Consider the following 21,585-nt stretch of genomic DNA (forward strand, 5'->3'; position numbering starts at 1 on the left):
AGTATTTCCTTTAGTATAATTTGTGGATATAATCTATTGAAGAGGAGAAATGAGCTACCATGATGAATCTGTTTCATTCTCTTCTAATAAGAGACAAGACAATGACACGGAAAGTATGCTTGCCCCACACAGCAGATGGAGGCTGTCTTCCATGCAAATTCACCCTCTGAGCCCCTCCTCCATCACGACCAAGACCCCTCCAGCAAGAAGGACCTCAGTACAGGACCTAACAATGTAGACTGGCTCTAAGTACTGACTACATTCAGCAGGCTCTCCTTCCTCTTTTCTTGTAGAGACTGAAGTAAAAGGACAAAAAAATCCGTTTCTTGGACCACACGACAGCCATCCTCTCATCTCTGCATGTGCACGGTGGCAGCATAGATTAGGTATGTGGTGTTTTTTTTTTTTAAGAACTGTGCCACTCACCATCAAACTGCCTTGTCCTAAGAGAAAGGACAGTCTCACAGCATAATTATATATTTATTTATCAATGACTCATAATTAATCTTTTAACATCATATGACCCATGAAGTCTTTAGAGCACCTGCCCTTATTCCTTGGCCCTTTGAAGACTCTAGTTTTAGGGTCCAAGTTCCAGACAAGGAAGCTGACGTTCCACACAAACCCTGGAGTACACCCTAGGATAGTTGATGAAGTTCCCAAATCAGCCTGTTCAAAGCTGTGGGGAACCCTGGGAGCGGAGAAGGACCAAGTGAACGAAGAACAAGCACACAGGTCACTCTGGTGAGGCAGGCCAGGCGGGCCGGGTCTTTGCAGAGGGAATGACAAGTAGGGTGGTTGAGCTGTCTGGTGGGTGCCCAGCTGGGTGCCTCTGCACTGGTCTCCTCCCATCAGATCCTGAAGAGAGAGACAGGGTGTCCCAGCCTGGGGCTCACTAGCACCCATTAAGCCATGGCAACTGTCCCATTTCAATCAGTGCCATCAATGCCATGCCTCTTGGGTGCATCTTAATGGTTGCTTTGCCATTAGGAAAATGATTTTCAATAAATAAAATTTCATAAATTATATTGTAGTTATACGTCCAAGAAGCTAAATATTTGCCTTTTATTACTATTAGTTCGGCCTTGATAATGGACCATTAGAGGCCATTAATAAATGCAGCTGTGTTGAGATTTGCCAGAGATGTGTTTTTCCAAGCCAGGTTTAGTAAAAAGTTTCAAAGAAGAATACTTCTGACGAAGACAGAAAGACTTTCTTAAAACACACACACACAGGAGGCTCACTGCAGTCTGAGATGTGTGCTTTCCTGCTGGGGACTTTAGTGGACACTTCATCTTTAGAGATAACATATTTGATATATTTAAAATCAGGCTAAGCCACAACCTGATGTCACAGAGAAGTGGTGGCTTCCCTGGCCTCACACACCTTGTCAAGGGCTGCCCCTTGGGCCTTAGCCTTTGCAGCCCCATTCCCCACAGGCAGCCCCTCTGGCTCCAGAGGCAGTGGTCACAGGCAAGCTATTCTGGGCCAGCGAGACCGTGATGGCAGCCTGGGATCATGGGGCTGGGTGATCTTCAGTCCTGAAAACCACTCTGTGGGGAAAGGGGGAAGGGAGGATGACATTTCCTCCGGTTATAAAAACTACTTAAATCAGCTATTCAGTTAACAGGATCTAATTTAAAGACCTTTCCATGTGTCTGCAGAAAATTTGTGGGCTTATTAATAGGCTCATTCTGCTGGTAAATGTCGATGGGCTTCCGACCATCAAACACACTTACAAGAGGGGAGAAGTGATGACCAAAAAAACCCCCCTGTCTGTTACCCAGGAGCAGTGCCTCTCTGACTCATCACTGACTCCAGCTCGTCCAGGAAGATGGTGGAGGGGGCGTGATAGCGGGCAAGTTCAAATAACACCTGGGAAGGAGAAAAGCAACCACATGTTCAAATTCATACACTTAAGTTCAAGTTCACTGATGCTCCCAGAGATTAAAAGCTTAGGCTGGCTGTACTATTAAGCATTTATGCTGCACTCTGTTCTTCCACAATAATTTTATAATCATCGCAATTATTTCTCCTTAGCAAAACCCCATGGATGGTCCAATTATTTCTACTTATCACTTGATAAGGTTAGAGCCAGAGAGAGTTAGTGGTTAAGCTCAAGGTTACTAACCATAAATGGGAGAGCTTAAGATAAAACTCAGTGCCTGAGCTTCTAGTCAGTTAGTTAGCCCCTGAGACTCCCTGCCAATCACATGTTCCATAAGGACACAAAAGCCTTGGAATGTGGAAAGTCATTTGATGATTTTCCCTTAACCTTTAGGGAGAATGAAGGTTGTTCTCAGAAGGAAGAACCGTAGGGAGTGGATACAGTTCCCGTGTTGGGTAACAAGGCTGAAGAATTTTGCCCCTTTCTGCTCCCCAGATTACTCTATGGGGTCCCCATACCACTCCAAACACTGCTGTTTGGTAGGCTCAGGTGCTTGAAGGCAATTCCCAATTGAAAAAAAATGTTCCATTCCAAAATAAAATATTATAGACTGAACAAGAACAGCAAAGCAGCCAGCAAAAGAACAGACATATAAAAACAAAATAAAGAGCTCTAAAGGGAGATGTGGTGGTGATGAAAAAAGTATAAAAAACTAAACCTTTTTTTTTTAACTTTGAAACTGATCTCTTGAGCACCATATACAATTCTTCACTGGTTGATTGGAGAAAGCAGTAGAGATTTAGAAAAGAATAGAGGTTCTTTAATAGGCATAGGGGATTTATTCTCCATGTCACTTAGCACTAGCAAAGCAGCACAGATCAAATAAGAGGAGAAGAGCCCAGAGAAGGCCAGATTGTGGCTTACGTGAGTAGTGGCAGGTTATCCCTTACAGGTCTCCCTGTCACTGAGCCGGAAATCCCTCGCCTTCACCACTGCGTGCACGTGTGGTACGACCATGCTCATCCTCAAGTGTTTTCCTTTCACAGAATCCTACTTCATTTGGCCAAGACAGTTGGCTCAGCCTAATGAACTGAGGGAACAGTGTCAATGCTGGGACACACATCACAAATGCCTCTTAGACACTATAGAGACCCTCTCATTAGAAGCCAGCAACTTGTTTCACTTATCACCAAAAAAAAAAAAAAAAAAAAAAAAAGCCCCAATATAACTGATATTAAGGATGTCACAAAAGCAGCAATCTACCCAATGAAAAGTGGAATATCAGAACTCTTTAATAGAACCACACATGTTTTTAAGGTGCTCCCTAAAGGGCAGAGGGACTGAGAGGCTCGAAAAAAACAAACAACGAGTTGGAAGGAGAACCACATCTGGAGCCCATGTCTCCATATTGACCACACCATTGCTCTTTCCAGTGCCAGAGAATATATAGAATTCCGGGTAAGTGCTCTGGAAGCATTAGTCTAAAATTTTCTAAAGTACTTGGAGGAAGTTAAATCATATGATTGGGGGGCCGGGGAGAGTGTTTAAAGATGTAAGCACCAACAGGTGTGTGCATTTGCTGAAGAGACCACTCAACTATTCAAGAGCATCAATTCCTAGGAGGCAAGAACATTAGGAGGGGAGGGAGGAACATTACCCAAGAGTTCCCTATAAATAACTCTTTAATTGGACTAGAAAGAGAAACAAATGGTAGGAATGTGTCTCTGATTTAGAGGAAAATTCTGAAGGGCTCTCTTTATCTGAAAGCTTCATAGTAAAGATCTTGACAGCATGACCAAGATTTTCCAGATGAGGATCTTTCCAAGAGCTCAGAAAATAACTTCTGAAAGGACAGAAGATGAGATCCTTCAAGGTTAGCAGAGGTTATCTGTTTTCCTCCTGAATCATTTTTTTAAATATCCAAAACCAAAAATGCATTTCACAGAAAATAAGAAAATATAAATATCTTCTAAACGTATAAGAAAATGCTCAAGTTCATTCAGAATTAAATAAATGCATATTTGAGCACTGAAATATTAGTTTCATTATCAGATTGACAAAGATTTTAAAATTTGGGTTCTACACAGTGTTGACCAGGGTGGGGGAAGCAAACACGCACATCACTGATGGGTGTGCAAGCTGGTGTGATGCTGCTGTCAGGCAATTTGGCAATTGGTGATTTTTCATTCTCTGACCTAGCAATTTGACTTCAAAGAAATGGTCCTACATTACTACGCATGCAAGGACATGTATATAGTGAGATTGTTTACTGTAGCTTTGTTCATGATAGCAAGAGACTAGAAACAACCTAAATGTCCATTAAGAAAAGACTGGTTAAATATGTTTTGGTATACTCAGACAAGGAAATGCCATGCGGACTTATAAAAGAACTGTTCTGTCTATAATAGTTTGGAACAATAACCAAGTTATACTGTTGAGTGTGGGAAAAAAACCAAAAGGTATAGAAGGGTATTGTGTTCTCCTCTAGGATTCTGATGGATTCCTGTGTCATGCTGAGGTCTTTTATCCATTTCAAGTTTATCTTTGTGTATGGTGTAAGAGAATGGTCGAGTTTCATTCTTCTACTTATAGCTGTCCAATTTTCCCAGCACCATTTATTGAAGAGACTGTCTTTTTATCCACTATATATTTTTTCCTGCTTTGTCGAAGATTATTTGACCATAGAGTTGAGGGTCCATATCTGGGCTCTCTACTCTGTTCCACTGGTCTATGTGTCTGTTTTAATGCCAGTACCGTGCTGTCTTGGTGATTAGAACATAGGCAGTAACCTCTTCAATATCAGCCACAGCAACTTCTTTCAAGATATATCTCCAAAGGCAAAGGAAGCAAAAGCGAAAATGATTTTTTTGGGACTTCATCAAGATCAAAAGCTTCTGCACAACAAACAGTCAACAAAACAAAGAGGCAACCCACAGAATGGGAGAAGATATTTGCAAATGACAGTACAGACAAAAGGCTGATATCCAGGATCTATAAAGAACTTCTTAAACTCAACACACACAAAACAGATAATCATGTCAAAAAATGGGCAGAAGACATCAACTGACACTTCTCCAATGAAGACATACAAATGGCTATCAGACACATGAAAAAATGTTCATCATCACTAGCCATCAGGGAGATTCAAATCAAAACCACATTGAGATACCACCTTATACCAGTTAGAATGGCCAAAATTAATAAGACAGTAAACAATGTGTGTTGGAGAGGATGTGGAGAAAGGGGAACCCTCTTACACTGTTGATGGGAATGCAAGTTGGTGCAGCCACTTTGGAAAACAGTGTGGAGATTCCTTAAGAAATTAAAAATAGAGCTCCCCTATGACCCTGCAATTGCACTACTGGGTATTTACCCCAAAGATACAGATGTAGGAAAGAGAAGGACCATCCATACCCTAATGTTCATAGCAACAATGGCCACGGTTGCCCAACTGTGGAAGGAACCAAGATGCCCTACAATGGACAAAAAGATAAGGAAGATATTGTCCATATATACAATGGAGTATTATGCCTCCATCAGAAAGGATGAATACCCAACTTTTGTATCAACATGGACGGGACTGGAAGAGATTAATGCCAAGTGAAATAAGTCAAGCAGAGAGAGTCAGTTATCATATGGTTTCACTTATTTGTGGAGCATAAGAAATAACATGAGGACATGGGGAGATGGAGAGGAGAAGGGATTTGGGCATGGGAGATGAACCATAAGAGACTATGGACTCTGAAAAACAATCTGAGGGTTTTGAAGGGACAGGGTGGGGGTGGGAGGTTGGGTGAGCCTGGTGGTGGGTATTATGGAGGGCACGTATTGCATGGAGCACTGGGTGTGGTGCATAACAACGAATTCTGGTACACTGAAAAGAAATTTAAAAAATAAAAAATTATACAAAAAAAACAAAACAAACAAAAAACTCAGTAAAAGAAGGGTATTGTGTAGTATGTTCCTACTTGTATTTAATAAGGAAGGAGATATGGATGAAGTTGTTGGTCTTAATATAAATACAGATAAATGTTCTAAAAGGCTGCACTAGCAGACTGTAGTAGTTGCCTCTAGGGAGAGGACTCAAGGGTCTATATTCCCTTTTGTACCCTTTTTTCTTCCTAAAAATACTAGTTATTTTTTTAAATATTTATTTATTTATTTTAGAGAAAGAGAGGGAGCACGAGTCGGGGGAAAGGGAGAGAGAGAATCCTTCAGAAGACTCCCTGCTGATTGTGGATCCTGAGGTGGGGCTCGATTCCAAGGACCCTGAGATCATGACCTGAGCTGAAATTAAGAGTCAGCCGCTTAACTGACTGAGCCACCCAGGCGCCCCAACACTAGTTTTTTTGTTTTTTTTTTTTTTTTTTTTCAAATATATGGTAAAGAAAGGGGAGAACTTGGGGAAGGACTCATTTCCTCACCCTTAGAATCCTAACAAAATAATACTGAAGCAAAGGATAACTTTAAATAAAATGTTCACAGAATGGAAAATCCCTGTTAAGTGACTTTTCTGGTTATCCAACATTAAACAAGATAATTATTTTAGTAGTTTCAGTCTTCGTTAAGAATATTCATAAGAGGGGCGCCTGGGTGGCTCAGTGGGTTAAAGCCGCTGCCTTCGGCTCAGGTCATGATCCCAGGGTCCTGGGATCGAGCCCCACATCGGGCTCTCTGCTCAGCGGGGAGCCTGCTTCCCTTCCTTTCTCTCTGCCTGCCTCTCTGCCTACTTGTGATCTGTCTGTCAAATAAATAAATAAAATCTTTAAAAAAAAAAAAAAGAATATTCATAAGAGGGTACTTGGGTGGCTCCATGGGTTAAAACCCCTGCCTTCAGCTCAAGTCATGATCCCAGGGTCCTGGGATCAAGCCCCAAATCGGGCTCTCTGCTCAGCGGGGAACCTGCTTCCTCCTCTCCCTCTGCCTGCCTCTCTGCCTACTTGTGATCTCTGTCCATCAAATAAATAAATAAAATCTTAAAAAAAAAAAAAAAGAATATTCGTAAGAGGGGCAACTGGGTGTCTCAGTCAGTTAAGTGACTGCCTTCTGCTGAGGTCTAGATCCCAGGGTCCTGGGATCAAGTCCCACATCAGGCTCCCTGCTTGGCGAGGAATCTGCTTCTCTGCCTCTCCCACTGCTCATGCTTACGCTCTCTCTCACTCTCTGTCTCTGAAATAAATGAATAGAATCTTTAAGAAAAAAGAATAGTCATAATATATTTGAATTTATTCTTCTGTTTAGGGGAGAAAGAAATGTAATCTTTCTTTGAGCTTCTTGCAGTGTTTTGTGCTCACAGTTGTAAACACCACTTTTCATGACAGGAGAGAAATCTAAACGGATTCTGGGGGCATCTTGTAAAAGTTTTATTGTTCTTCAGCCCATAGAAATGGAATGTTAAAAAAAGAAAAAGTCTTCAGGCTGATGAAGATTTTATAGTTAGCTGGATTTTAACTAATTGACATCAAACGAACTAGACTCACATAGAACCCACAAATTAAGGAACAGGTGAGTTCCAACCCCACCTTTAGACGGGCACTAAGGGAGACTCAAAGAACAAAGAAACAGATGTCAACGTGGATTTCCACGAATTACAATCGTGAAGCGGTGATAAGAACTGTAAAAACTTACACATTTGAAGTAACTTAAGAATCAAAGTAATAAATGATAGGCCATTTTAGGTAAATCAATCCTATAAAAATATTCCATTATGACTTCCAAGGAAGCCATAATATTTTGAAAATGAATCATCCAAGGGAATGTAACTTAAGCATAATATTTTAGAGTTTCTTTTCAGAAAATATATAGTATTTACATTGACTTGGTATTGATTACTTTCCAGGCATTCTACAGAATTCAACAGTTTAACAGGATTTCTGAGAAGGACCCACCTTACATTGAGGTGTTAAATCATAAACAGATATTCTCTTAAGGTGCCAGAAAGTATAGTAAAATTCTATAGTATAAAATTTTATATTATATTTTATATAAAATGTATTTTCTATTTCTCTCCTAAGGAGAGGAAAAAACTGTAAGGCTATGGGGCACTGTGGAGGAAAGTTGCTGAGAGCATCTGAAAAAATATAATTGTTTTTAATTTCTTGATTCTTTCTGAGGGTATCTAGTGCAGGTACTAGTGTATGCTAGTCGCTTCTCAATAAATGTTAGCTGAATATACTGCACATGCTTAAAAATAAATGTTTCTTGGAGGAAGAAAAAAAATATTCCACTTCTTAAACAACCTTTGTCCCGGCTTCCATTCCTAAGCTACAGGAATCAAAAAAGCACTGTTGGTCACATCCCCAAAGGAAAGGAGATCATATTTTGCTGATGGGAACAGGATTAATATCCACATATAATAGTCAATCTATCTCCTGGGCTTTTGGTAATCAAAATCCAGGGTAAATTCTAGCATACAAATCACTTAAAAACAAATAAGCTCTAACATCATGTTGAACCACTGTATTCTGTTGGAACTTATTGTAAAAAAATATAAAATCAAGAATTCCTACCCGAACAAGTTTTTCTGAATCCCCTCTCCATTTGCTGACAATGGTAGATGCAGAAATGTTAAAGAAGGTGGTTTTACACTCCGTGGCCACAGCTTTAGCCAGTAAGGTCTTGCCTGTGCCTAGAGACACATGAGGATAAAATGCGAGTGACCCCTGCACTCCATTCCTCTGCTCACAGATAGAAGTCAGTCTCCCAAGTGGAAAAGGAGGTGGCTACCCAGCGGTCCTTAGCACCCCCCGCCTGAATGAGGACAGACAGGCCAGCTCACCCTCGGCATCCACACTTCTAATCAAGACCAAATCAGAAAGATTCCTTTACCTGGAGGACCATACAGCAGTAGACCTTTCCAGGGGGAAAGGATTCCCGTAAACAGCTGCGGATACTATGGAAACAAGGAACAAAGATGAGGTTTGGAATCAGTATGTCAGCCGGCACGCCCTCAGCGCAGACAAATGAAGGAAGCTGGGGAGAAACACAGCACAACGAGTCGGGTCTTCCTTTTGTTGAGGCTCACTGCTTCTGTTTACATCTTATTTCTCCCCGTTTTACTTTCACACTTAATAGCAATGCCCGGCTTAATTTTTGTGGCTTTTAAAAGAGCAGTATTTTTTTTTTTTTAAGGAAAAGAAAGGCATATGTGGGTACTTTCCTTCTCTGTTACAATAGTTATTTCCTACATACATAACATCGTTTCTCCTGGAGTTCTGTGTACAGGGTTATTTGGCAATCTTTGGAATGTTGTGAACCAGGAATGCCCTTTAAGGTAAACCCTAAAACCAACCAACAACGGTGTATGCGAATCAAGCACAAAGCTATGGCAAAGCCTGATTTAGAAGTTGGGAACATTTGGTGCTGAATGCCTTGTGAGACACTAACTCCAAACGGGACATGCGTGGACTTCCATATCCCACAAACTTCCATGATTCTCTCCCATTAGTTCAAATCCAGACAGTCGGGGGCAGTAGGTAGAGCTGATAGAGAACAAGGGAGAAGGAAAAATGATAGTAAAATTGTAAGTAGCTCTTGTTTTCTTGCTGATGCTGTTGCCAAACTCTCCATGCCATCACACACAAAGCTTATAACACCACGGAGATGACATATCCAGAGCTCCAATGAGATGTTCCATCCTTTCCCGAAGACTTGTACTGTAGAGCCACTCAAAGGAAAGAGTGAATAAATTTCTACTAAATCTGAATGCCAGTGTATTTCTTACCTCCCATGTCTGAATACAGGAAGAAAAGGCGGGGAGACCATCCAGATTTACTGATTTTTGTCTCATTAGACTAGAAGCAGCCAAAATTTAGGGTCTGCATTCTTATCTCAGTGATAAGAATCAATAGATTATTCAATACAACAAATGTGTTATCTTGACTGCGGGAGATCACAGAAAATGGCCACAAATTAGCTGCAGCTCCTTCCACCAAGAGAGTATATTTCTCCAACACTAGAATCTGGACTTGGCCCTGTGACCTTGGCCAATGAAACATCAGCAAATATAAGAAGAGACTTGAAAATATAGGAACTATAAGAAGAGATGTGAAAAATGCTGCTGGATTGGTACCTGCCCTTTCTCGCTTCTGTCTGGGAAGTCTGTGCCACCATGGAACAAGACTGGGCCTGCCTGCTGGGAGAGGAGAGGCACATGGACAAGTCTCAGTCATCCTGTCTATGCCAGCTTTCCCAGGCTCCGGCCCAGACTGCCTACCGCCACCCAGACTGCCTACCAAATGCACGAGGTTTTGGGGTGGTTATACAGCCACAGCTATGGGGTACACAGACCTTCTCATCACCACACTTGCAAACCCAACATGGAATGTCTTGTTTTTCTGTTTTCCTTCCTGTTTCATGAACTACTCCACACAAAGACTTGTCAGGAAGGAGCAGTGAGCATGATACAATGGCGTTCCTGGCCAGTGCCCTGGAAGGGGCTGCCTGGTGTTTACAAAAAGTCAGAAACAGAACCCTAGATGAAGGGGGTCAAGGGGGAGGGGGATCTATAGAAACACAGTGAGAGGCCCTCTCCTACAGGAGGCATTTCTACTATAGTAAGTATATTTTTAGGGAGGCAGGCTAATTTGAACCAATCTGTAGGAACTGACAAGTCTTAGATCTAAAATGATCACTTGAACAGACCCCGCCTTGACCCAATATGTAACACGATTTCAAACTGCCTGCAGTGGACTGGGCCTTGGTACTTCAGTGTTTAACCAAATACTGTGACACAGCCCAAAAGTTAAGGCGATAACAGAAGAACATCCTGTCCTCTTCCTGACGGGTGCGTGACATACAGTTTGTCCAGTGGACAATGAACAGAAACCACCCCCATGAGGCTTCCCATCCTTACCCTGATAGGGTACACAACAGCCTCCTTGACTAACTGCTTGGCTGCATCGAGTCCAATAATGTCATTCCACTTTATGTTTGGATTATGGAGATAAATGTCCTGCAATGCACATTTGATCATTTTGTTAAAACTAATGTTTTCCTCCACAGCGGTAATAAACATAGGAGCAGCAGAGTACTTGACTTACAATGGGGCATAAAGTGCTGGTGATAAAAACTCTTCATATTAGATATATGTGTATATATACATGGTAATTACGGGCTAGTTCACCAAAATGGATGCCATGAGCACATTCAGTGATTTTTTCCCCCCAAGAGGAGATTGATGAGATAATACGGTACTTTTAAGAGGAAACAAAATCTCCTAACGATGGACTATACCTGTCTTCAGTCAATAGCAAACCATGCTGATTTATGACTGTAATCAAAGAAGCTACAGAATGTGCCTTCAAATTACACTGGCTTTTACTGCAAAACAGAGTTCCGAACCAGTGCCTGGCCTCGCCTGCTCCTTGATCTTGCAAACGCTTTTTTGTGGCCTAAGAGATAATGCTCCTCTGAAACCAATGTCTCCTTTTCCCCAGGGATCTCTCCCCACTTTCCATCAGGAGCAACTGCTTCTACAAAATTCAAGGAAGCCAACAAGCAAGCAAAAGTGAGGTTTGCCCTCTCCTAGTGGAATCCTGTAGCCACCATCCGGGACCATCAATTAAGGCAGCTTTTACTGATAACTAATTTAGTTTCCAAACTTCAATTCCACAGGACATCTCAGAACAGCCACTCAGGGCCTTTCTCAGTAGGAGCTGTTCCAGGCATAGTGAGTATCAAGAGTCATATCAGAAAAGCCTTCCTTTTAGAAGTCATTTTGAGTGACTGTAGAACAATCTGGTAACTATTTTTATATTCAGTTAATTTTTTTAAAGATCTATTTATGTATTTGAGAGAGTTTGTGTACCTGAATGGAGGAGGGGCAGAGAGAGAGAGAGAATCTTCAAGAAGACTCCCTGCTGAGCGTGGAGACTACCTCAGGGCTCAGTCTTAGGACAGTGAGATTATGACCTGAGCTGAAACCAAGAGTTGGACACTTAACCTAAGCCACCCAGGCACCCCTATATTATCTAATTTTTAAATAATACATAAACATGTTTTAAAATATAAAAATATGTCTTTTCAGTGCTGGTGAGATGTTATGTCCCCATCCCTGTCCCCTGTCCTCCCACATCCTTTCACCATGGCTGACCACTTTTATTAGCGAAAGTATTCATAGAAGTGATTTTGGTAGTGCCTAATAGGCATGATCCTGTGATACAGCGACAGAGAAAGGACTCCGTCTCCCCCCCCCAAAAAAAAAACCCAAAAAAACAAAACAAAAATAAAAACAAAACAAACAAACAAAAAAAAAAAACTTGGGAGAGCGCCCCCTATCTTTATATTGTGGATCTGCAGGCTAGCCTAACTCCCACTCACATTCTTTTTTTTTTTTTTTTTTTTTAGATTTTATTTATTTATTTGACACAGAGAGACAGCAAGAGCAGGAACACAGGCAGGGGGAATGGGAGAAGGAAAGCAGGCTTCCCGCCATGCGGAGCTCAACCCCAGGACCCTGGGGTCATGACCCATGCTGAAGGCAGAAGCTTAATGACTGAACCACCCAGGCACCCCCCCGCCTCACATTCTTATTACCACAGTTTCTTAGGAAAAGCTTGGCACAGATGGGGGATTCATCCACCTTGGAATTCAAAGCATCCGTAAATCAGAGCAGTATTTTTTGTCCTCGTCTAGAGCTGATAATGAGTTCCACATAGCAGTGTTTAATTCCCTAAAAGGAAGTTCCTCCTTATAGTAACAAAACTTATCAGTCATTAGGTGGTGATCTCCCCATCACTGTAAGCATTCAAGCAGGGACTGGATGACTACTTCCCATGGTACTGTAGAAAAGATGCCAGGTGGAATCATTTTGGGCCAGTTCTACTCTACAACTCTGTCATCACTAGTCATGTTGTCTTTTTGCAGAAACAGTAATGAGACCATTGATTTTTATGGGCATAACTTTTTTTTTTTCTCTGCTCTCCTCTGCATCCTAATTACCACAGCCTGGCTCCGACCTCATCCTCTCTCACTGGTAATAACTTGAGAGCTGGTCTCCTCATCTCCATTTCTTTGTTCTCCATCCCACCACACTGTCATTCGGACAGACTAAAAGCACATTTGAGCATCCCGTTCTCCTGATGGACACCTTTCAAAGATTCCCCATGTCCTACGGGCCACTTCCAACCGTGGGCTAGCACTCACTGTGCCCCTTACCCAGAAACTGTAGCCTCTCTCTGCAGCCTCCTTCCCCACTGCTCCTTGTGGCTCATTCAGCTAAAAGCTGTATAGTTTCGCAGGCATGTTGTTTGACACAGAACCCCCCACCCTCCCTCATGTGCATTTTCATGTGCCTGTCTCTTGTGTATCTTCTTCCCTAATGCTTTCCTACGCTTTGGCACAAAATAGCCCTCCTTTTGTTCTCCTTACCCATGACATGAGAGACTCTTGTAGGCAAGAACTGTGTCTGATTCATTCATCTTTGTGTTTCCACCCCCCAGCTTGATAGCTAATAGGGACAGGAAGAGCTGCCGAACTGAACAGCCAGAGCTAGGGGACCCTTAATCACTGCAGACAACTGTGCGTCTTGGAGCACATTAAATATCTCTCTGAGTCTGCCTAGGTTCTAGTCTTTCCTTAAATATGAGATTGCTGGATATCAGATAAGTGCCCTGTCACTCAGGAAGGTATTCTGTTCCCAAGGAACATGTTCAAAGTCATGTTAGAAAGGGAAGGATAAAGAAATAAAATCCAGCTCAACTGATTCCAGAGCCAGTGTCACTCACCAGGAGACTTCACTGCTTTTAAATTCTGGAGGGTAGGAAGGTAAGTGGGGGCATGGGGTAACTCGGTGATGGGCAGTAAGGAAGGCAGGTGGTGTGATGAGCACTGGGTGTTACATGCAACTGATGGATTACTGAACTCTACATCTAAAAGTAATGATGTGCTATATGTTGGCTAACTGAATTTAAGTTTTAAAGAAAGAAGAAAAATAAATTCTGGAGGGTAAGCTTAAAAATCAGTAGTCCAGATGATAAGCTCTTTACTACTAATCTTGTTTTTTTTTTTTTTAAAGATTTTATTTATTTATTTGACAGAGAGATCACAAGCAGGCAGAGAGGCAGGCAGAGAGAAAGAGGAGGAAGCAGGCTCCCCGCCGAGCAGAGAGCCCGATGCGGGGCTCGATCCCAGGACTCTGAGATCATGACCCGAGTCTTAACCCACTGAGCCACCCAGGCGCCCCTACTAATCTTGTTTTTTGTGGAAATTCCCAATTATGAAATCATCAGACTGCCAACATCTGTGTTTCTAGACTTCGACTGTTGAAAACAGACACAGGTGTGCTCTTTCCTTCTCTAAGTGGCTTTCTTTCCTTAACTCTTGGCTCTGCTCTAAAACCTTTCACCTGTCCCTTCCCTTCTAAGTCTTTTTCCCTTTTGCTTTTCTTGGCCTCTGTAGTGAGATGGTGGGCTTTTTGTATTGTAATTTTATGATTCTATAATTTATTTATCATGCATTATTGTGCCTCTAAACAATATGAGTGCCTTTGCAAGTGGGGGCACTTTATAAATAAATGATCATATTTATTGTTATTAATAAAAGAAGCAGCCCACAATGTTCCAGGAGCCCCAATCCGCCTCTGTAAATTTGTGAATTGAATATCAGATCTTACCCGGCTCACCACGGCTGCCAATTCTCGCATCTCACTATTCATGCCAATAAATGCACTCAGAGGTTTCAACAATCGTTCCTGACGGTGGGAACAGAAAGCTTTACATTACAATATTGCTCATAATTTAGAAAGCGAAACAGGGCATGGATCTCGGTGACATAAGTAGTAGCAGGCTGCTGTGACCTTCAATTTGATCACAGGGTTTCTCTGGACTCAAAATTATCTTTCTGAAGTTTGTCTGGAGGTTGGCAGTTTGCAATGTCGCATCTTAGCCACTTACTGAGGGGTCTGGGTTACAGTCAAAGCTGTTCAAGCCAAGTTCGCTGGTTGCTCCTTTGATGGCATCTGTGAGCAGCCCTCGGAAGTCAACGATTTGGCCCTGAAACGGAGTAATGGTTACTTACACCATTAAGACATGGGGGAAGACTATCCCTAACAGCTCAGCTTCAGTAAATCAAGACACATTTATGTATGTTAGTACGTAGGGCAAACTTAGAGTGAGGCCTTAAAAAGGACCTGCACTAATCATGAATGAGGTGATTTCCTCAAGTTGGACACTCTAGAAAAGAAAATTAAGTTGCAGATAAACCCTTCAGAATGAAGTTGGTTTGAATGAAAACTCACAAGCATTTTTCTGACACGATGCCCTCTGCTTCCTTCCAGGTCTGCCTCTCCTACATCGTCTGGTCCTTTGAAACATCCCACATCTGGGAAGAACCCACTGGCACAAGGGTGACAATAGCTCCCACTTACTGACAGTCGTGTACCTTCTCTCCTCAGTAGAGTCCCAGGTTACAAGTGGCTTAAGGCCAGGATTCAAACCCGATGTCTGTCTCCCATCCTCCCTGGGCCCCTTGCCGTCCCCGCAAGGGACAGGCAGAAAGAAAAAGCAAGGATGCGTGCAGAAAACAAACAGCAACAGCAGTAGCCAGCGCGCACGGGTAATGAGCAGACCTCCATGTCATACACCGGGCACGAGGCTAACACTCTCCGTTCAAGATATTTAAAGTAGGCACTGATTATTTCCATTTTCCGGAGAAAGAGAAACAAGGCTTGGAAAGATTGAGCAACTTGCCCAAGGTCACACAGCTGGGAAAGTCTGAGCAGGGTTTTGAACCTAGGCAAATTGACCAGTGCCCTTAAGAACAACATGCCTACTAAATTTGTAGGGGGTCCAGGAATGCCGAAGCTAGGGGCCCTAACACGGCCATGATAGGCCCATTTTGGAGACGGGCCCCTGGCCATATACCCTCATTCAGTTTATGAACATTTGTAGTGCTAGGGACAAACCCATCTGCATTTTAAGGACACTCTGCTCAGGACACTTCTGCTGGAAAGAGAATTTATGACCAGACTCCTTCAAAGGCTAAGTGCTGGGTTAAATGGTCCCTTCCTTGTGACCTGATCAGAAACGACTATTCATATCAACACGAGATGTTCATGGGAGAAACTAGGGCCACAGAATTACTAGGCCAAAGTGACTCAAAACACAATGACACTGGCAGAGGTAAACCAGGAAGCGTTTCTCCGCGGGAGGCACTGATCTGAACGCATCATCTCCAGCGATCACCGGTATCACCGAGGCCCTTCCAGGGAGCCACTGGAGGCCAGTGAGAGCTCCTTGACTTCCAGGGAGATGCTCCCAGCTTCCCCTTCAGGCACACACAGCCAGAGTCTCATTTACCCAAGAAGAGCTGGCCGGAGCTAAATCCAACCAACGTCCTGTAGTCTGAGAACTTGCCCAGAGAAAGAACGATGGCTCTTACAAGGAGTACAACCCAGGAAGTTACAGTCAAGAGAAATCTGTTGATGTTGATACTGCTTCTTCTCATCCTCAAAGGACATGTGTTAACTGGCCTTTTGCCTCCATCTACCCAGTCTGAGTCTTTTCTGTCTGAGCCGCTCTTACTTATGGATCAAGACATGAGGTTCATTATGAAAGGGATAGAGCTATCTATCAGGGACAATATCCACCCTGTTTCTTTTTTTTTTTTTTAAGATTTTATTTATTTATTAGACAGAGATCACAAGCAGGCAGAGAGGCAGGCAGAGAGAGAGGGGGGAAGTAGGCTCACCACCAAGAAGAGAACCCAAAGTGGGGCTCGATCCCAGGACCCTGGGATCATGACCTGAGTCGAAGGCAGAGGCTTTAACCCACTGAGCCACCCAGGCGCCCCTATCTACCCTATTTCAACTGAGGTTTCATGGCTCACATGAAATGACACTCAAGCCTAGAGCCACACCTCCAGGGAGGAAAGGGGCCACCACTAGTCAGGTACCACACACAAAGAAAGAGAAGGATGTGTGCACCACCATAACTCCTTCAAAAACCCAGAACACCGACGTTTCCCATTTCAGTCCCAGGACGTTTAAGCTGACCGTGACGTTAGAAGCCGTCGCTGCCAAACCCCTGAGCTTACAAATAGGGAGACTTGAGCTTCTTAGAGATGGGGCCGTTCCTTCAAGACCATTCATCCAGAAAGGAGATTCAGACCAGAACGCCAGGGCTCAACCCCTCAGCCAGTGCTCTCCTCAGCTCACCTCACACCCAGGCTCTGACCATTCTGTATTAGCTTTTCTATTTGACAACGATAACATTTTTTATTTTCGTTTTTAGAAAGAAAAGCAATTTCCCATTTTGGTGCTATGTTCATGAATTCTACTTACTTTTTGTGGGCGGACGTTTTCTTCTCCACTGCCTTTGTTGATTCCTGATATGCTCAAGCCAAAGTCAGTACTCCCCGCTTGGGGATTATTGACAGCCTCCTGAAGAAAGAGCAAGACAACGAGAAGTCAGCCGTGGAAAGCAAGTGACAGATGCTGGTGGAAACTGCCCATTCCATCGTCCAAAATTCACACATTGGCTCTCAGTTCAGTGAAAGGAAACCCTGTGTGTAATTGGGCCACTTCTGTGTAGTCCCAGCAAGACAAATTTACTCCCTGGCTGAGCCGTGTGGGAAGGGCTATCAGTGGAAGCCATGGGTTCCAAGCAGCTTTTCCAGTGAAGGAAACCCATATGGTGCCTCAACCCAGACCCACTCACTGACTTTTCTCTTGTGACCAGAGGTGTGCGATACGGGAGGGGCTGAGTTTGGAGATGGAGCAGAGTTGATATTCAACCCTCCACCTGTGGAATTCTCCTGCCCCATCTCACCCCCGCTTCCCCCCGGGGCAGATTACACTGGCCAGGAGTGTACAACCTCTTTAAGAGGGAGAGATTCCTTCCGACAGCTGAATCTCATGATTAAACGCCTTTTTCTATCCCACCGGGCATCTCTCACAGCCATTCTTGCCATTCCTTTTCACAATTTCACTAGGTTTTCTTTCCTCTGAAACCTGGTATGTTTGTCTGAACCCAAGAGCTTCTAGGTGTGGATCCCCTGAGTCAGGAGCCATTGATCTCACCCACCTGCTGGGCTCTTGCCTTTTGTTCCCCACCCTGTTCCTGAGATCGTCCAGTGTGGGGACGACCATGTGTACTTTGGAGAAGCCCATGGAATGGAGGAGCCATTCCTGACTAATCTTTGGCCTCATCCTGGATGTGCTTTGGGACAGGAAGACTTGTCACCTACAGTTACCTCAAATGGGATGATTGAGCATTGTAGCAACCAGGCCCCCTGCTCTTTCTGGGTCCAGGGCTCACCCCTCAAAGCCTGTCATCCAGGACTCTGACCAGGGGGGTAAGGCTAAGGGGAGGAAGGAGACCTCCCACTCAAATTAGAAGGCATTAGGAAGACTAGAGATTTGCCTGTGGTTTTAATCCAGAAGAAAATCTACAATTTAACACAATCACACAGCATTTTAAAAATATACATCCTTGAATAAATAAACGTGACTTTTTTTCTTGGAGCAATTTCTCAGCCACCTGCAATTTTACCAACACCAAGCAAAGCTGTCCAGACCTGTTTAGGATGCTCCTTATGGAGGGATTTGGCATCCCCCGATTTCCCCGCTGTGGTTCTGGACCGTGGCCTCTGCTGACTGATCTTGGGAAGATTTTGACAGCTGTCGCTCATCACTCTAGGGGAGGGAACAAAGACCTTGGAGGAAATTATCTTAACCACTTAATTTTAGGTAACTAAACAACTTGTGTAGCACCTTAAAAAAAAAAAAAAAGCATTCGGCATATGTACCCCAGTTGGGGCCTCCATCTGCCCTGTCCTCCCACCCCATCCATCCTGGCTCTGGCTTGCTCCAGTCTACCCCTTGGGGTCCTCCAAGACCAGGCTAGAGTGTCCACCTCCTCCCAGAGACCCCTGACCTCCTCTTCCTTTCCCCACATGCCACCCAACTCCAGCCCTTCTGCACATAGCTCTGTATTTCAAGAACACATGGCTTTGCAAGCATTTCTCCAACATTCCCACTTTCCTTAAAGAACAGTAGCAGACCAAGGGGCAGGTTGTGGGGAGATAAGAGAAAGCCTAGGGATTTGCCAGTGGTTTTGATCTGGTGTGCCGGGTGTACCTAGAGGGGATTTGTGGAAGGGAAGCAGACCTTATCTCATCTCTTTTGTTACGGATCTTCATATTTGCAAAACAAATGTTCACCAAATATTGTTCACTTAAAGCAAAACAAATCAACGGGGCTGGAAATTCAGAGAGTGGCTGCCTCTGGTGGAGATGGGGAGTATTGGCTGGAAAGGGAGCCTATTAGGAGGCGGGGGGTGCTGAGGTGTGGCACTTACAAGAGTATATATGGGTTTGACAGCATGTCTGTGTATATATGTGTTGCATAGCATATATGTTATATGTTTTACCTACATCAATGCAAAAGTAAAATAAATTTGTACACGAGGTCCTCACCATGAGACCTAAAATTCAGTACTGGAATATTGTTGGAGAGGAGATGGAATCAGAGAGAGGCAGGATGCGTGGAGGGCACCGCATGAACCCCATAGCAGAAGTTGTTTAGTTTTCTCAGTTCCTCTGTCCTTAGACGTGAGATGTGTTTGCAGGAGTTTCACTGGAAGCGTGTCTCCCATGTACTAAGGGGTCTCAGAGAGCAGCTATTTCTCCATGTCTTTGCGAGAAAGAAAAAGTTGTTTGTGTCTAATGTAAACAGGTGTTTGGCCAGCAAGACCGCCCATGCCAATGATACCCCCAGTGTCCATACGCGATGACCCCAGGGTTCACCCACAGGGGTGAGCGTCGTAAGAGGTGTACGGCATTTGTTTTTCATCTGTAAATTAGGAATAAAAATGCCTGTCCCTCGGGCCTTTTGCTGGCACAAAAATGAAATTATCTAGGAAATGAATACCAAACATTTTATAAGTGTAAACCCTTATTAATAGCATTGATTTAAATGAAGTGAGGTCATATATATATATATATATATATATATATATATATATACATACACACACACACACTGAAACTTGCCTAACGTCATTGCAGGGCTGGCAGGGAACTGGGAGTCTGATTCCCCACTCTGATTTCCCTTTAGAGGCAACTGATTCACAGATTTGCTTTAACACAATCAAAGACAAGTGCTTAATGTGCAGAGCAGCGTGATTCCTTTCCTGTCAGCTCTAACGATTGTAGAATTCTTCCTAATATGAAACCAGACTCACCCTACTGTAACTTTATTTGCCATTCCCAGGTGTGCCCTGTGGAATTCTACAAAGAAGGCTCAATCCTCTTTAGAGAGTGAAGACTGGTACCGTGTTGTTCTAGGGGTACCTCCTCCCTAAGTCTTCCATTCTTCAAGCTAAACATCACCAGCTGCTCCAATCGTTTTTAAGACTAACCCTAGCTCCTAGAGTCATCCTCATCCTGGTCACTTTCCCTTTGTCCACTGTCTTCTGACCAGAACAGAGTCACCTCCCACTCTGTGGACACTGCATTTCCACTGAGGCCGAGATCACACGGGCAATCACATCACTCTGCTGACTCACACCACGTCTGTTATTAATTCCAATTTCTAGGTCTCTGATTTTGTAATGAAGGAGTTATTTGTCTTAATCTTTGGTTAGAGCTTATACCTTATTTCGTTAAATTTCATCTTGTTATTTTGGGCCCATCTTCCAAATTGTCAAGATTTTTTTGGCATCCTAATTCTGTTGCCCATCCCATGAAATAACCATACCTCCCCTGGGTCATGGGCAAATCGGTACACTGGGAGCTTGCTCTCTGGTGTGAGATGCGCAAATTAGGAAAAGGTACTTTCATTTGTTAATGGCCAGTCTCATGACACAACCTCTCATTGCAATAGCTGTCTTCAATTATAAAATTATAAACAGCATTCATTACTTTCCTAATTATCCTTCCTGACTCCAGCCATTTGCCGGCTGACCTCTATGGTTGCCGTGTACAAACACTTACTCAGAGAGGAGCTGAAGACACCTAAGCTGTCAAGCTCCATCCCTAAAGAGAAGCAAAGTGCTCAGAAGACACTTGCTCATGGAATGTTCTGCCACATAGGGAATGCTGGGGAAGTTCCAGGCATGAGCGGCTGGCTGGAAAATAATCAGAATCCAAATGCATGCCAAAGCTGGCCCCTTAAAATGCTCCTCACCATTTCTGTTCAAAAGTAATTATCGGGGGCGCTGGGTGGCTCAGTCAGTTAAGCCTCTGCCTTTGGCTCAGGTCATGATCCTAGGGTCCTGGGATGGAGCCACGCATCAGCCTTCCTGCTCAGCGGGAGCCTGCTTCCCCCCTCCCTCTGTCTGCTGCTCCCCCTGCTTGTGCTCATTCTCTGTTTGTCAAATAAATAAAATCTTAAAAAAGTAGTTATCTTTCATTGTCAGAGTCTGACTAGCTTTATGGAAACTATAAATAAAAGGATAACACTTTGATCAAAACAATAAAACCGTTCCCAAAGAAGAGCACAAAGCAAAGATAGCCTCAGGCAGAACATTACTGAGAGTATTATCATGAAGCATGCATGGGGCCCTCTACATGTGGGGACCTCACTTTGGGTCAGAAACTTGCTCCAAGCTGGTGAGTAGCAGAGCCAGGAATTGAACCTGGATCTTTTCATCTCTGAGGTCTGTACTCCCCATAGCACAGAGCCTGGAAAGAGCACCAATGAACTCAGTTAACTGTGATAAAACCAGGAGAACCAACAGACAGTGACCCATATCCTG

General features: G+C 43.5%; 1 protein-coding gene across 2 annotated transcripts in view; it reads right to left on the minus strand.

Annotated features, from left to right (window-relative positions):
• Nucleotides 1-21,585, minus strand: part of KATNAL2 (katanin catalytic subunit A1 like 2) — a 69,452-nt gene that overhangs the window by 16,619 nt on the left and 31,248 nt on the right. For both annotated transcript variants that reach the window (XM_047698144.1, XM_047698145.1), the window contains exons 5-12: nucleotides 18,404-18,521; nucleotides 17,169-17,267; nucleotides 14,782-14,880; nucleotides 14,502-14,579; nucleotides 10,743-10,841; nucleotides 8,717-8,780; nucleotides 8,398-8,516; nucleotides 1,784-1,875 (exon numbers count right to left, since the gene is read on the minus strand). In XM_047698144.1, coding sequence (XP_047554100.1) covers nucleotides 1,784-1,875; nucleotides 8,398-8,516; nucleotides 8,717-8,780; nucleotides 10,743-10,841; nucleotides 14,502-14,579; nucleotides 14,782-14,880; nucleotides 17,169-17,267; nucleotides 18,404-18,521 — 768 coding nt within the window. The remainder of the gene's footprint in view (nucleotides 1-1,783; nucleotides 1,876-8,397; nucleotides 8,517-8,716; nucleotides 8,781-10,742; nucleotides 10,842-14,501; nucleotides 14,580-14,781; nucleotides 14,881-17,168; nucleotides 17,268-18,403; nucleotides 18,522-21,585) is intronic.

This window comes from Lutra lutra, chromosome 12 (assembly GCF_902655055.1).
Source record: "Lutra lutra chromosome 12, mLutLut1.2, whole genome shotgun sequence".
Classification (NCBI taxonomy): domain Eukaryota; kingdom Metazoa; phylum Chordata; class Mammalia; order Carnivora; family Mustelidae; genus Lutra; species Lutra lutra.